General features: G+C 37.8%; 3 protein-coding genes across 4 annotated transcripts; all 3 read left to right on the forward strand.

The window, feature by feature from the left end:
* The first annotated feature begins 603 nt into the window (after positions 1 to 603).
* Positions 604 to 3,358, forward strand: LOC126600031 (uncharacterized). Of its 2 annotated transcripts, XM_050266531.1 has the most exons (5): positions 604 to 889; positions 1,403 to 1,469; positions 1,686 to 1,819; positions 2,039 to 2,482; positions 2,648 to 3,358. In XM_050266531.1, the coding sequence occupies exons 2-5, from the start codon at positions 1,443 to 1,445 to the stop codon at positions 3,060 to 3,062; spliced, it is 1,020 nt and encodes a 339-aa protein (XP_050122488.1). In that variant the 5' UTR covers positions 604 to 889; positions 1,403 to 1,442; the 3' UTR covers positions 3,063 to 3,358. The 2 variants fall into 2 exon arrangements, with proteins under 2 accessions (XP_050122488.1, XP_050122489.1); XM_050266532.1 differs by lacking the exons at positions 604 to 889; positions 1,403 to 1,469 and having other exon boundaries at positions 2,044 to 2,482.
* Positions 3,359 to 3,998: 640 nt separating this feature from the next.
* On the forward strand, positions 3,999 to 7,871 carry LOC126600030 (uncharacterized). Its single transcript, XM_050266530.1, has 5 exons — positions 3,999 to 4,319; positions 5,110 to 5,176; positions 5,461 to 5,859; positions 6,666 to 7,009; positions 7,322 to 7,871. Exons 1-5 carry the CDS (start codon positions 4,239 to 4,241, stop codon positions 7,535 to 7,537), a joined length of 1,107 nt encoding a protein of 368 aa, XP_050122487.1. The 5' UTR covers positions 3,999 to 4,238; the 3' UTR covers positions 7,538 to 7,871.
* Positions 7,872 to 11,916: 4,045 nt separating this feature from the next.
* On the forward strand, positions 11,917 to 15,644 carry LOC126600003 (LRR receptor-like serine/threonine-protein kinase GSO1). The gene has a single exon (XM_050266497.1). The coding sequence runs from the start codon at positions 12,453 to 12,455 to the stop codon at positions 15,384 to 15,386; it is 2,934 nt and encodes a 977-aa protein (XP_050122454.1). The 5' UTR covers positions 11,917 to 12,452; the 3' UTR covers positions 15,387 to 15,644.
* Positions 15,645 to 15,703: the final 59 nt, after the last annotated feature.

The following is a 15,703-nucleotide window of genomic DNA, read 5'->3' on the forward strand; positions in this document are numbered from 1 at the left end:
TAGGGTTTTGGAGAAAGAAACAATGGAAGTAGAAATACTTGTTTACAAGAGATGGGATTTCGTCCTAGAAAGGCACAATAATTAAATTGAAAGAGAGAAGGATTTTTTTTTTTCTTTTACAGAGATGGTGAACGGGCATAAGGAAATGGGGCAATCCGGCAATGTGTGGTGGGCACAAGGAAATTGGCAATTTGCAGTAAATTTTTGTTTTGGTCCTTACATGTCACTTTACAAGAGGGTAAAATTAACATTAAAATTTATACTAAAATACGGGTGAGAAAATAAGACAATGAGATGAGTTTATCAGCACTCTATTCTTATTTATCAAAATGCAAAATGTGAAGCTTCCTATATTCCAAAAATACCCATTCTTAATTAGGATTCTAAAATAAAACAACTTAATCTTTAAAAAGTTCAAACTAAAATATAAATAAAAATTACAAATAAATAATAAAAAAAACAAATTGTCCCATGCTTGAGCGTATAGTACGAGTAGTATCCTCCGCTCAAAGAAGCTAACCGAAACGGCCCAAGTCCAAACAAAGCGACCCGGTCCAAAGTTTTATTAGATTTTCATCTGCTTCCCTCTCCGCTCCGGCTTCAGTTTCACCTTACCCTCCTCCGGTGTGCTTCATTATCCTCCACATTCCGCTGTTAAAAAATAAATTGAAAAATAAATAAATTAAAAATCCATATAAAACCCCCAAATTTCACCACAAAGAGTTCAAGACCTTCTTCCCCTTTTGCTTCTGTCTATCTCTTTCTTCTATCCACTCTCTATTTTTAGCATAATTCAATTCGGAGAGCGCGACAAAGATAAAAGCGGCACTCTTTGCTATTTTTCCCCAAATTTCAACAATTTTTGTCAAGGGAGGGAAGTTCATGGCAGGTTAGTTTGAATTTACTCGTCAATTCTCCCGTTCTGAATTTCAATTCTTGCAATTTAATTGTTTTTGTTTAGTTAGGGTTTGATTTCTAAGCTTGGGGTTATTGGGTTGTTTGGTTTCTTGTAAATGGAGGAAATGGGAAGGAAACGAAGTATAAAGCTGTGAACTTCGCGTTGTTTTGGTGAAAATTGAGCTTCTTTTTGCTTTCTTTGGGTGATTTAGTAGGTTTGGGAATCATTTGTTTGTTGGGTTGCTGAGAATTTTGAGGAAAAGGGAAAGGGCAAAGAGTTTTCAAGCTATTGCTCAATTTTGTTTATGGATCCTTTGAATGTTTGTGTTTCTTTTGTCCGAATCTTCGTGTAGTACGCTAGCTTAAGATGAATTGGTGTTCTTGGTTTTGGATTGTTAACTGTTTGTGATAAGTTTTTTAATTCTTTTTTGATGGTGTTGAATTGTTCCTTCTGGTTTGCTTGCTGCAAGAGTTAGTGCTTATGTGTGGTTGTTTATGAAATTAGGCCCTGCTGAGTAAATGATTTGGTCGTTGGGGTGAAGACGATGGCTTTGGTTACCCATCAAATGCAGGTAATTTGATATTAAGAGTACCATGAATTGCATATTACATTGTATCCGTTTAATGTATGAGAGAAATGATCTATGTTGAGGTTATGCCCCTTCACATGTTTTGAGATTACTGGTTTTCAGTTTACCCCGCCAAGTTCTTGAATTTGGGATTTTATCTTTCTGTTACTAGCTTTCTCTTTTTATGCTCATGTTTCTTTTTTTACTGTTGCATTTCAGGGTTCTTATGTGACTTATCCCTCTAGGCCTTTGTCATGGAGCAAAGGGATGAAGTTGAAGCAGTGTGTAACAACACATCAAATGGTCGGGAGGAAAGAGAAGTGCTTTATCCTAAAGCGCAACCTTTGTTTAAGGTGGGAGTTTTTCCTCTATAAGTTTGTTATCTTTTTCTTTGTTCTATTTACTTTTCTTTAGGTCTCCTACCAGCTGAACTTTGTGGTTTGCATTGAAATTCTTCTACTTGCACTTGTGGGAGCACATATGCACTATGAGGGAATGGACGCGCACACCCACATCCAGACCAAATACACATTTTTTATCGTGTCCATTTAAATTCAGAGAACTTGTTTCAGTGTAGGGGCTTCTCTCATGCGGGGACCAAAAGTTAAACCTTTCAGAGTTTCAGCCTTCAAGGGCAGTGCTCAGAATGATAAATCTGGAGGTAGAACAAATGGATCAAAGCTTCCCAAGAATTCGGTCAAACTAAAAGAGAATGAGGATACTATCACGGGATCTCCTCAGGCAAATGATATTCCTCTTTCTTATGCCTCTGAAGCAGATGAGAGAATTGCATCTTCCCCCGTCATTCATAGTTTATTTAAGAAATGGTTGAGAATGCTTCGAACACAATCACCAAGTGAAGTAGAAGATGGGCTTTTGGGGGAAGAACCGCCTCCAATGGAGACGTCAGAAACTAAGCATGAGATTCAAAACAAGGAAAATGATGGGATTCTACGGACGGTTTGGTGCAATTTTCTGGGTCTAAACGCTACAGTAAAGATACCCTTACTTATTTTGTAAGTATAATGTGTGCTCTATCTCTCCATCTGCTTGTCTGTTTTTTCAAGTCTGCAATTATTCTATTTAAACGAACTTCTGGTTTTATGCGGTTAACATAAGACGTCTTGGATTTATTTTCTTTTATCTTACAACATCATTTTAATTGTTCACTTAATATGCAGCATCCCCATGTACCTGGCAGTTAATATGATTCATGGGGCCAAAGTTTCAAAGGAGTTGACACCTTTGTGGGTTTTAGGACCCCTCATTGTAGCACTCTACATCAAGATGCTTCAGTGGTTGTGTGCACTCTATGTTTTCAGCTTCAAGCAGACTGTTAAAGTAATCAAGAATTTACCCACTTACTACATGGTGGCCTATACATACATTGCACATGGGAAGCTTAAAGAGGAAATACGGGCTCGTTTCTGGCAACCTTTACTGAACGTTAAGAACTTAGACTACAAGAAATTATCCAGAAGAAAGCTGAAAGCATTGCAAGGGTTGATAATCGAGAAATACCTTGATTTCGTGGAATCAATATGGCCTTATTACTGCAGAACAATCAGATTCCTAAAGAGGGCTAATCTCATTTAGATGCATCTGAGGAATGTCTTCTGTGGGAGCAATGGCTGAAATCCGGAGTTACTCCTGATGATGGTTTAGAAGTTGGAGTTTCTTTCGAGGAGCCAACCGACCCCATTTTAGATCGGGGTTCTTCTTGATGTCTAGCTAGCCGAGGATCATGACAAGCGGATTTGTCCGGTTTCTGTAATTTTTTCAAGGCAGCATTCTTAATTTTTGGATGAGTTCCCAATTATTTTGTTTCTGTATTGTATTCAGCTGCCACGAATGTTTTTTCTTGGGGTTCCAAATTGAGAAAGTATTTTCAACTTCTGTAGCAAGTCACTTATTTTCTGGGGTTTGGATGTTATCCAACTTATTCTGTTCTTTTACTGCTATGGCAGCTACTCTGAGAATCATCATGCATCTCACTTTAAATTTTCTGCATTCTTCCCCCCTTCCTCTCTTCCTCTTCTTCTTTGGAAAATCGATTAGGGTTAGGGCCGGATCGAGTCCTACTACTCCGTTGTTGGAAGAGATAACAGTATGGTCGGGATTGATACTCGGATGAGAATGAATCATATTATGTGACTGTCGCACTAAAAAAAATTGCAAGAACATAAATGAAGGTTTCTCTTGGGATATCTTGTGTAGAAACACTTACAAGCACTTTTTTTTCAGAAGTGATTTTATTATGGACAAGTTAAAATCTTTAATAAAAAATCATGTGTTTTTTGAATAAATATTATTAATTATTTTGCGAACGCAATCTGAAACATTTTAATTATCACATCGTTTTTAGTTTTTTTAGAAATAGTTTTATACATGCTCGAAAGAGAAAAAAAGGAAAAAGATAAACAAATAAGAGAAAAAATCTGGTGAGAAACAAAGAGAGGGAAATGAAACAAAACAAAATCCGCATAAATATAACGTGAGAATAGGATTTTGTCCAAACTATAGGCGCCCGCTTCGCCCCCACCGAATTACACACAACAAACGAAAGCCGCTGTCTTCCGCAATAACTCCAAAACTACTCCTCAGTTTCTCCGGATTCCTCCACTTTCTCACCCTTTCCTTCATTTTCCCGGAAAATTTTCTTTATGGGTGGCCTCATATATTCCTCGAATCAAATGGGTTTGCGTTAGAATCCCGCAGCGTGCAGCCGTTGAGTCTCTGACAAGCTCGGCCTCTTGTTATTGCTTCACAGATATGGCGATTAAATGTGGTTCTTCGTTTTCTTGCCTGGCAACTTCTCCTGCTTCCCATTGCCAAACCACAAGGGGTTCCCAGGTGCGTTATAGGGCTGTTGGTTACTGAGAAAAAGTCTTGATATCCCCCAAATTTTTTGTTATTTTGTTTTTGTTTTGATGTTTGCATGTTAACTTGTGAGAATGCATGCTGGGTTTGTATCTGGTAGCTAAAAAGGTTTGGAATTGGTGTTTGTTTTTTGGTAAAAGGGTGGGGAATTGGTGTTTGTTTTTTGGTCAAAAGGTGGGGAATTGGTGTTTGTTTTTTGGTGAAAAGGTGTGGAATTGGTAGGTGAAATTGATTCCACAAATAGAAAATAAAAGTAGGATATTGTTTAAGCTCTTTGATGTACGAAAGAGGGTGTAATGATGTTAAAGAACCTGGCTTTGGAGAGATTTTAGTTGCACTGGTGGTGTTAGCATTTGAAATCTTACGGATTAGACATGGCTTTGTGAGAAGTTAGAGGTATTACTTTGGGGTATTGTGTTTAGTTCATAGCCTCTAATGTTTTGTACATGAACTAGGTATATATATATTTGTTTCTTATGCTACTACTATTGAGCTTAAGCTTCTTGGGATGATACACATTAACACATTTGAATGCACCGTGCGCGGTGGATTTTACCGTTATTGACTATTTGGAGTCATTTTGCTATGCTGAAGTAAGTTATGCTCGAATTCACTTCTAATTGGAGTCATTTCTGTATAGGATTTTTAAAATTCACTTCTAGTTGTATTGTATGAGTCTGGTCTGATAATGTCAAATGACTGCCTCCTTTTAGAAGAACTTTATCGATTTTTCAGCTTATAAATTGATTCCTTTGATATGCAGTTGAGCTTATTGCGTGTACCGTACTGCAGCCAACAACGTAAGGGTCAACAGCTGAGATATGCTAAAGGTAGCTTTTCATATTTGTTGCATAATTACTGAAGTCTTCAAAATTTCCTTATGTGCAATATAGCCAGCATAAGATTTGTTTTTTCCCCGAGGTACTGAGCATAGTATAATTGTAGAAGGGAACCTATGGATTTCATTTTATTGAAGCTACTTTTTCTAATTTGACCATTATTAACCTTTTTACCAAATAGTTTATGAACTGTAATGCCATTTCTTTAAAAAGTGCGAGATTGTTTTGAATTGCTCTAAATATGTTTGGTCTATTTCTTCTGCCACTGTAAGCAGGTAATTCATGCATATTGAGACATCGAGTAGGGCAGTCAAGCAAAAGGATCCCAAACAGTCACAGTGTTCTTTTTGCTGTTGCTGAAGATCAGTCACAATATAGTGAGATAAAAACAGATGCTATGGAGCAAGAAACTCACCTTCCTAATTCTGAAGATATATTTCCTTCTAACAGTTCATATATCCATTTTGATGGTACTGGTGGAAAACCGGGTTTAATCTCTTTTTATAACCGTCCGTATAAAAGGGAAGAAGAAGTTTCTACAAATAATCCAGAAAGGAACCAAAACAGCCTCTTATGGTTCATTGGTCCAGCTGTTCTCCTAGCTTCTTTCATTTTCCCCTCGCTCTATCTGCGCAAAATACTATCTACTATATTTGAGGATTCTTTGTTGACAGGTGAGGATGCATATCTATATGTCGTGATTTTATGTTTATTAAATTCCGGTATTTTTCATCACTTGTTTTTAACTAAAACTATGATTGTAGTAGATAGGATAGGCACAGAAAATTTGTCTCGCCAGCTTGAGATTTTGTCTCCTTACATATATCTGTATACACCTTTCTGTGTATCACTTTCTATACACTACAACTTGCATTGTTTTTATTTCGGGTAAGACTATCTTGGGGTGTTGGAGTGACTCTACTAGGGTGATTATTCTAGGATGAAAGTTAGTGCAGCCCACTCAAATGGATGAGGGTTAGGGACTCTAGATAGTTGTTGGTGAAGGAATGATCCTAGGAAACTTTAAGGGCTTCTAATGAAGAGTGAAGACAGAGGAAAGGGACTGGAAGTGATTTTGGGCAACTTGTGACGTAGGTTGGATAATTTTAACATGAATATGATAGAAATAGACGACTAGAGGGTTGTGGTACAGAGAAATATCTACAAGTGAAGGGCAATAATCAATGAAACATGGATGAAAATACTGAATAATGACTTGAAGTTCTAAGAAGTAACATTAGATGTGGCTCAATGGACTGGCAAAGTAATGTCTGTTGTTGGTTCAACTCTTGGGAACTAAATGAACGTTGGCATTATGTAAAAAGTTGACACGTTCATAGAGTCTATAGCGTATCACAACTTTTGGCTCATATCCTTCTTAACATATACATTCTATTTTTCTTTATAAACTCATTTAATTCTTTCAGTTTAGAAAGTAAACCTTTTTCTCCCGTCTAAACCATGATATGTTTCTTCTCAGATTTTCTCATCTTGTTCTTCACGGAAGCTCTCTTCTACAGTGGTGTTGCAGTGTTTCTTCTTCTGATTGACCGTTCAAGGAGGACAGCTGAACCAGAATTGGTTGTCCCCAGTAACAGAACCCCAGCCTCTCAGTTAGGACAGCGAATCTCATCTGTTGCTTCCTTGGTACTCAGTCTTATAATTCCTATGGTGACTATGGGTTATGTCTGGCCATGGACTGGCCCTGCAGCTTCTGCTACTCTTGCTCCATATCTGGTTGGTATAGTGGTCCAATTTGCATTTGAGCAGTATGCAAGATATAAGAAGTCACCTTCATGGCCTGTTATCCCGGTCATCTTTCAAGTAAGCCAATCTGTTCCTTTTCCTTATGGATATTGCAAGAAAATTGAATTTGATTGTGTGAAAAATCTTGTTTCTCTTGTTGTCTAGTAGGTTGTCGGATTACTACCGGATGATAGTTCTTAAATTCTAGCCTGTCTAATTAGATATGCATCCATCAATCTCCGTCATTAAACTCTTTGTGATTTCATAATCTCAGTTGAATTCAACTTGGAAAACGAGAAAATGATAAGAAAGTCCTCCTGTATGTATTTATAATTGTGTACACATGCTGGTCTACGAATCAAATTTTTTTATTTCCATTATGATTGGCAGGTCTATAGATTGCATCAACTGAATAGAGCAGCGCAACTGGTGACTGCTCTGTCCTTTACAGTCAGAGGCGCTGAGACGACACCGCACAACTTGGCAATAAACAGTTCCTTGGGTACACTGTTGAATGTCCTTCAATGCCTAGGAGTTATCTGCATTTGGTCTCTCTCAAGTTTCCTTATGAGGTTTTTCTCTTCCACCACTGCTAATCCACCTTAAAGCCCGCGATATCATGTACGGATCATGTAACTCAGCTACAATGTCATCCGGCTTCTTTCAAGAAAATTAAATGAATATCAGTTGGATCCAATTTCCTTTTTTCCGTGGTTTAGTTCCGCTCGGGCTGGAGTTTGACAGCAAGTGGCCATTGAAGTTTTGACTGGTCTCAAGCAAAGTCAGAAGGTAGTTGCAGGATTTTGTAAATGAGATTCTTAAAATGAGAGAGAGAGAGAGAGAGAGAGAGCAAAGTTGATGAGAATTTTGTGCTGCTATTTCCATATGATTTGGTTTACTACATTTTCATTGCACATAAGATTATTTTTGTTTCATTAAATCCTATTTGTTTAGAATTTAACAGAGAACTCAGTTCCAAGCTTATCTGATTTCTTTATGAAACCCCATCAAAGTTTAGCTAACCATACGCTTATCCTAACAGAGGAAGGACTTTGCTACGGTCAGCCGCTCACCCACGAGTGCCTAAGCGATTTATAATCTTACTTATCACAAGTCTCACGTCTAATGAAACCCTAGCGGTCCAAGTTCTACATTTTTGCACTAAATAACTGGGATTTGCTGTTATATTCCAGAGTATCCTATACAGTATACTTAGGAGTTTTTAGTTGTTGAAACCTTAATTAAGAATATAACGGCCACAAATCCTAGAGTTTAGGATATCTCGAAACATAATAGAATTTCGTGAGTACCCTACAAGCCATTTTTTATTCTTTAGAGAATTAAATCAGTCTCTTCCCTGATATACTTTCGGTGGTCCAGCTTTGAAGAGCCTGTACAAAATTACAAATAGAGTTGGCCAACCAACTAAACTAAGAAAAATAAAATTTATAGAAAAAAAACCAAAGTAAAGTCAACATGCCCCGAAAGATCCAAGGGAAATATATAAACTAAAAAAATAAAAGGTTTAGAAGGATATTAATACTTGACTTCTCATTTCTCAAAGATAAAAGAGTCCATGTTCTTGAGAGTATTATATGTCATCAAAAATTATAATCCGGGATTAATTATTAATAAGTTAATTTTTAATTAATATATTTATTAAAAAGTAAAAAAGTACACTATTTGGAGGATTTTTTTTTAATTTTAGAAATAATTAAAATTGTTTGTTTGGTGTTGATATAATTAATAAATAAGGAAAACTAATGATAGAGGTTTGAAAACTTTGAGTTTTAATGATAAGAACAAAATAAATGATAAAGTGAATAGTACCATGATTGACTTTTTAATGTAAAAAAATGGATTTTCGTTAAAGTGAACAGTACCGAGAACTTTTCGTTAAAGTTCCCTAATAAATATTACTTTGAAATGACTTTAATGATGTACCTTCTCTTTTGTCTGTGTTGCTTAATTATTTGAGTGATATGATATATAATTTAAACTTAATTGTCTTCTGGTTTGGTAGAGATTAACATTTTTTTCCTCTTATTTCTTGTATTGAAATAAAATAAGGTGATAGAATGTATAATATGCAGTCAGAAAGAAAACTACAAAAGAATATATATTAGGTGTTTAACAAACCGAATAAATCTATAATATATAAAGGAAAATATAATACTATATATATATATATATATAGACATTTAGTTGGAGTTAAAATTAAACGAACATTGTTGTTCAAGACAACAAATGGTTATAAAAAAAGTGACACCTAAGCTTTACTCCATTAAGCGGGGTCAACTGTATGAATATTAGAATTTTACTGCGTTCGATTTTACGCCATGTCTTCTGTTAGCTCCAAGTACTCTATATTTTCTCTTAAAGCATCAAATCACGGACCCGACTCCGTCCGGCCACGCCCTCACGGTTTTGTTTCTAAGAACTCACGAGTAACTTTCCAGTGGGTCACCCATCCTGAGATTGCTCTAGCCAAACTCGCTTAACTTCGGAGTTCCAATGGAACTCGAGCCAGTGAGTTCCCAAAATGCCTCATACTAAAGGAGGTGGGCATGTACATATAAGCCATAGAGGATCCACTCCCCTAGACGATGTGGGATCTAACATAAAGTCTCTTTCTAAGTCTTTCTAAATCTTCCATTTAGATAAACTGAAATATAATTCAAAGTAAACCTTATTGAAGGGCTCTCTAAATTCAAGCTCATATGTGAGCACATCTTGAGCAAGTAGATTTGCGGCCATGAAAATGTTGGTGACCTAGTACCAACTTGTTGCATGTGCAAACACTTGGTTCACTTTTTACCTTTATGTAGTCTATTTGGTAATTATATCCACTCTAGAAAATAATTGCTACTTCAAATTTTCTTGTCCAAATAATTGAAAGGAATAAAGATGAAAAAAAGGTATCCTATATAGAAATATACTAGAAGTGAAAAATAAGCATTTGGGCGTGATATGATCTTTCCCTTTCCTAATCAAGCATTTGGGGGCAACTTTTCTGCGAGATTGTAACACTACTGCAAGCCGTGATTGATACTCATAACATAACACGTGTATATTTATAATACTATTAAGTTTTTTTTAGCAAAAATGTACTTTAAGATTGACATAACTCCTCACTTTGGTCCCTAAGATTGGAAATAAATAGAAGTGGACCAAAATGAGGAGTTATGCCAATCTCAGAAACCATTTTAGCTAAAAAGTCATACTACTACTCTAAAGTTCATCGCTACTTCATCTTCTATCACCTAACTAATCACACTACGTGACGGTAATCTAGTACCACAACAATTTGTCAGACTTGATTCATCCATATTGTTTCTCTCTTTCTTGATCCTGAAAACCAAGCAAAGTCGAAAAGATATAAAGCTATGGCGGATAGCTAAGCACTTAGAGAGAACTTCTCTATCAAAAGATTTAGAAACCCGACTTTGAAGCAACCTTGTTTGTCCTCTTGTTTTAGGGTTCACTAGTAGCAAGAATAATCCCTTCAATAATACATTAATTATACAATTACTGAGGCAATTATATATATTCTGATTAGATTATACCTAATTAAATTTAATTCTGGCCAACGCAGCATGTTTGAATGTATTACACCAAACCTCACATGATATTTGGATCTTCTCTATTGCGCGTTTCACCATGATTGATCAGTCCAATGAGGTTGTTTTGGTTTGTGTTTTCTTCCTGTATTTAATTTGGTATTTGGTAGTTTAGGTTACAATAGAAATATATATATATATATATATATATATATATATATATATATATAGACGGATCCGTGTCACTACTTTATTTATACAAGTTTTGGTGAGATTTATTTCGTAATGTATTTTAACGATCTGATCCATCTATCTTTTAGAACATCATCAAATGAATAATTTTCTAAAAGATAGACGGTTAGATCGTTAAAATATATAATGGAGTGAGCCCCGCAAAAAATTGTGTCACGACCCATCCCAAAATAAATGAAAGAACTAATTCCACCTCGAAATGACAGAGTCGGCCCTCTTCTTCTTTCTTTATGAATCCGGAAAGCAAAATCCTTTCTGGGTGGGGTAGAAAGGTTGAGCGGAGGCAGGAAAATTCGTAAGGTAGAGTTCCTCGGCCTACTCCTTCGTTTTTTAAAACGACCAAAAGCATATATATACTTCAAACATAAGAAAACTTGTGAAGGGCTAGAAACTATGTTAATATAGGCATTCAATCTCACTTCATTGAACTACTAACTTTGAGTACTTAGTCATTTGGTCTAGTAACGTTTAGTCTTCGTTATGTTGGAACAAATACAGCATTCTAATTTCATGAACGATAGTTGTCAATAAGAAGGATAGCATTCAATTGTACATGCCAGAATTTATTTCCTTTTGTTCCTCATTTAGTTGTTTTTAGATCCTGGAACGTGGAAACCCTAATGCAAATTGACAGTAGAAAGATGCATGAATCTATCAATTTTTCTAAGCCCTTTTTTCTACATTCTGTAGCTACAACAGCATCATGGATTTGTACCTATTTTGTGGACCAACAATCCTAGAAGTTAAATTGAACATGTCCATAAGAAAGTCCAATGCTACTCAATTCTTCTTGGAATAATTGTAAATTGGATATTAGAAAGAAAAAAAAATCATGACAGCTACGTGGATAGCCGATAGTATATTCACACTAAAGAAGAAATTTTGGGGAATACTACCTAACCACGTTATCTGTAGGGCACTTCTCGTAAAATTATGAGACTCTGTATTTTAGTTATAGCTAACTCTACATTGGCACTCAGCGTAAGAATTGTCCTAATCAGACAGCGAATATCAACTTCAAATTTAAAGTGAGCCTAGAGTGAGGTCCACCTCTTGAACTTACTGTTAGGTTGCAAGTGGAATACTTTTCTACTAAGCGTTTCTTCTTTTAGCCATGCTTACACTACCCTTATCTCTCCATGCACTTCCCTTCCCCACACCTCCATAAGATTCTAAAAACATCTTTCAGCATCCATAACATTCCTTGATGGGAAGAAAAAGGAGAGGAAAATCATCATATCTTTTAGCAGAACTAGAAAAAAGGTGAGAAAGATTGCTACCTTAAAAAAAGAAGACCTCTGTGCTTAAAGCCTAATTACTTTCGATATAAGCGATATTGGGGAAGGAGGGGTCAAAATCGGGACTTCAAGTGCATGAGGTGAATGCTTTTAATCAGCTGATCGCTACAATCGAGCAAACAAAAAAAAAACCCTAATTATTTTTTATGCATGTTAGTTATCAACTTGCTTTTCAAACTGATTAGGTAAGCCTAGTTCTACTGCAGAAGAGTATTTAAACTCCAAGGCATCCATTTATCCCACCGTAGTTTTAAACTTCTTGTCTTAACTCTTAATCAAATTCCCTCCTCCAGTTCTCATTCCATCTCTTGTTTCCATTTGTATTTCTTTCAACATGAAATTTCTGAGTAGAAATACTACTAAATCTTCGAAATTGATCTCAGATAGTTTGGTTTCTGCTTGATCTTGATCATGCATTTTGTAATTGGCAGCGTTGAAATGTCTCATTTCTTGCTGTTTTTTGGAATACTTTATGCTGTTCTTGCTGTTTCTCTCGGAGACGATTCGAGGGTTTCCTCCCTACTTCTGAGAATCAAATCAGAACTTGTTGATCCAGTAGGAGTTTTGAGCAACTGGTCTCCGAGTGCTCATATATGCAGTTGGAATGGCCTATCGTGTTCAGACGATCAGCTGCATATTATTGGTCTTAACCTATCGGGATCAGGATTAGCCGGTCCAATCCCTCGCGAGCTTTCGCAACTCTCTTCGATCCAAACACTCGATTTCTCTTCAAATTCCCTCGCTGGTCCACTTCCTCCCGAGTTGGGACAGCTTCAAGGTCTCAAAACACTCCTCCTCTACTCGAACTTTCTCTCCGGCGAGATTCCTGCAGAAATAGGCCTTTTGAGGAACTTACAAGTTCTTCGGATAGGAGATAACTTGTTTTCAGGTGCAATTCCACCAAGCATTGGAAACCTGACTGAGCTGAGAGTGTTGGGACTTGCCTACTGCCAATTAAATGGAAGCATTCCAGTTGAAATTGGTGATTTGAAGAAGCTGACATCTCTTGATCTGCAGAACAATAGCCTCACTGGCCTCATACCAGAAGAGATTCATGGCCTCGAAGAGATTCAAAACTTTGCAGCATCCAACAACATGCTTGAAGGAGATATCCCTTCTTCGATCGGATCACTTAAATCGCTGCAAATCTTGAACCTGGCCAACAACAGCCTCTCTGGAACAATTCCTTACGCGCTAAGCCAGCTCGCAAATTTAAACTACTTAAATTTGGCAGGGAACAGATTGAACGGCGATATCCCTTCAGGGCTTAACCAATTAGCACAGCTCGAGATTCTTGACTTGTCGCGAAACAACCTCTCAGGAAGCATAGGCCTCCTCAGCACGCAACTAAAGAATCTCGAATCTTTGGTTCTGTCTGATAATGCCTTGACAGGTACAATTTCAAGCAATTTCTGCCTCAGCAACTCAAATCTTCGACAACTTCTTCTCGCTCGAAACAAGCTCACTGGAAAATTTCCTCTAGACCTACTCAGCTGCTCTTCACTCCAACAGCTAGACCTTTCGGATAACACTTTCGAAGGAGAGCTGCCAACTTCCCTGGACAAGCTACAGAATCTCACAGATCTTGTACTCAATAACAACAGCTTCACTGGAACTCTACCTCCTGAAATAGGAAACATGAGCTACCTAGAAAATCTGTATCTGTTCGGAAACATGATCACAGGTAGAATCCCGGCAGAGATTGGGAAGCTGAAAATTTTGAAAACCCTTTACCTGTATGACAACCAGCTGTCAGGATCCATACCAAGAGAGTTAACCAATTGCACAGAGCTAATAGAAATTGATTTTTTCGGAAACCATTTCACGGGCTCCATCCCTGCAACGATTGGAAAGCTTAAGAGTCTTGTTCTGCTTCACCTGAGGCAGAACGGCTTGTCAGGACCTATCCCGCCAAGCTTAGGTTACTGCAGAAGTCTCCGGTTACTGGCCTTGGCAGATAATAAACTCACCGGAACCTTGCCACCCACATTTCGATTCATTTCTCAGCTAAGCACCATTACCCTTTACAACAACTCCTTTGAAGGCCCTCTTCCTGCATCCCTTTTTCTTCTCAAAAACCTCAAGATCATAAATTTTTCCCACAACCGGTTTAATGGAAGCACCTATCCACTGTCTGGTTCGAGTTCTCTGACCAAAGTGGACTTGACAAACAACAGCTTTTCAGGTTCAATCCCTTCTAGACTAGCGATGGCTAGAAACTTAACCCGTCTCCGCCTTGCATACAATCACCTCGCCGGCACCATCCCTTCTGAATTCGGCCAGCTCACACAGCTCAAATTTATTGACTTGTCATTCAACAATCTGACAGGAGAAGTGCCACCTCAATTGTCTTCTGCAAAGCTTATCGAGCATTTTCTACTGAGTAACAACCGATTCGAAGGAAAAATACCTGCATGGTTAGGGAGCTTACAAGAGTTGGGAGAACTTGACTTGTCAACAAACAACTTCCAAGGAACACTACCGGCAGAGATCGGCAACTGTTCGAAGTTACTGAAACTTTCTCTGCAAGGCAACAGCCTCTCAAGCATGATCCCGGAGGAGATAGGAAATCTCACTTCTCTCAATGTTCTCAATCTTCAAAGAAACAGTTTTTCGGGTTCAATCCCATCAACGATCCGGCAATGCGAGAAGCTATATGAACTGAGGCTCTCAGAAAACAACTTAACCGGTTCGATCCCATCCGGGCTAGGAGAACTCACTGAGCTGCAAGTAATCCTCGATCTAAGCGAAAACTTCCTCTCCGGAAAAATCCCATCATCCCTCGGAAACCTAATGAAGTTGGAGAGATTGAATCTTTCTTCCAATCAACTCCAAGGAGAAGTTCCGTCCTCACTCGGAAAGCTGACAAGCCTGCACATGCTAAACCTATCAAATAATCACCTCCAAGGTCAAATCCCATCAACCTTTTCAGGATTCCCACCCAGCTCCTTCTCGAGTAATCCAAAGCTCTGCGGCCCACCACTAGCGTCGTGTTCGGAATCCGAAAGGCAGAGGAAGAAGGGCCTTTCTGCTGCTGCAGAGACTGGGATTACAGTGGCCATTGTTTTAACGACTGTAGTAATATGCTTGGCGATGCTTTATGTCATGCTGAGGATGTGGTGCAACTGGAGAAGAGTTTCCGTCTCGAATATGGACGGCGGCGGAGGCGGGGCGGAGTGCAAGAGGGAAGAGGAGTTGTGGGGTTTTGGGAATGAGAAGAAGAGGGGTGGTGAGTGTTGGAATGTGGATTCTTTGGCTCTCGTTAATTCAAAAGATGAAGAAATGCAGCAACAGCAGCATGCACTATACTCTACACCACACAGTGAAAAGAAGATGCCATGGTAAATAGTAAATAACTTAGTTCGAAGCCATGAATATTACCCAAGAGTTCGAAATCCATGGAAATTACCCAAGTCATCTTTTACCTCCTTCTTACATTTTTTAACTAAATTGTTGTACAATCTCTCTTTACTTTAATTTTTTCAGTATTTTTTTTTAAACCTGGGTGGAAATGGTTGAGTTTTTTCAGCGTATAGATTTCTACAGTAAAGAGGCATTTTGAATTGGATTCTCTTATTGAAGTGGGTGATTCACACCAACGAATGTTGAGTTGCTCCATATTTCTTTGTTCTAAAGAAGAGTAGAAATTCTCTACGCTATAC

This window comes from Malus sylvestris, chromosome 14, assembly GCF_916048215.2.
Source record: "Malus sylvestris chromosome 14, drMalSylv7.2, whole genome shotgun sequence".
NCBI lineage: Eukaryota > Viridiplantae > Streptophyta > Magnoliopsida > Rosales > Rosaceae > Malus > Malus sylvestris.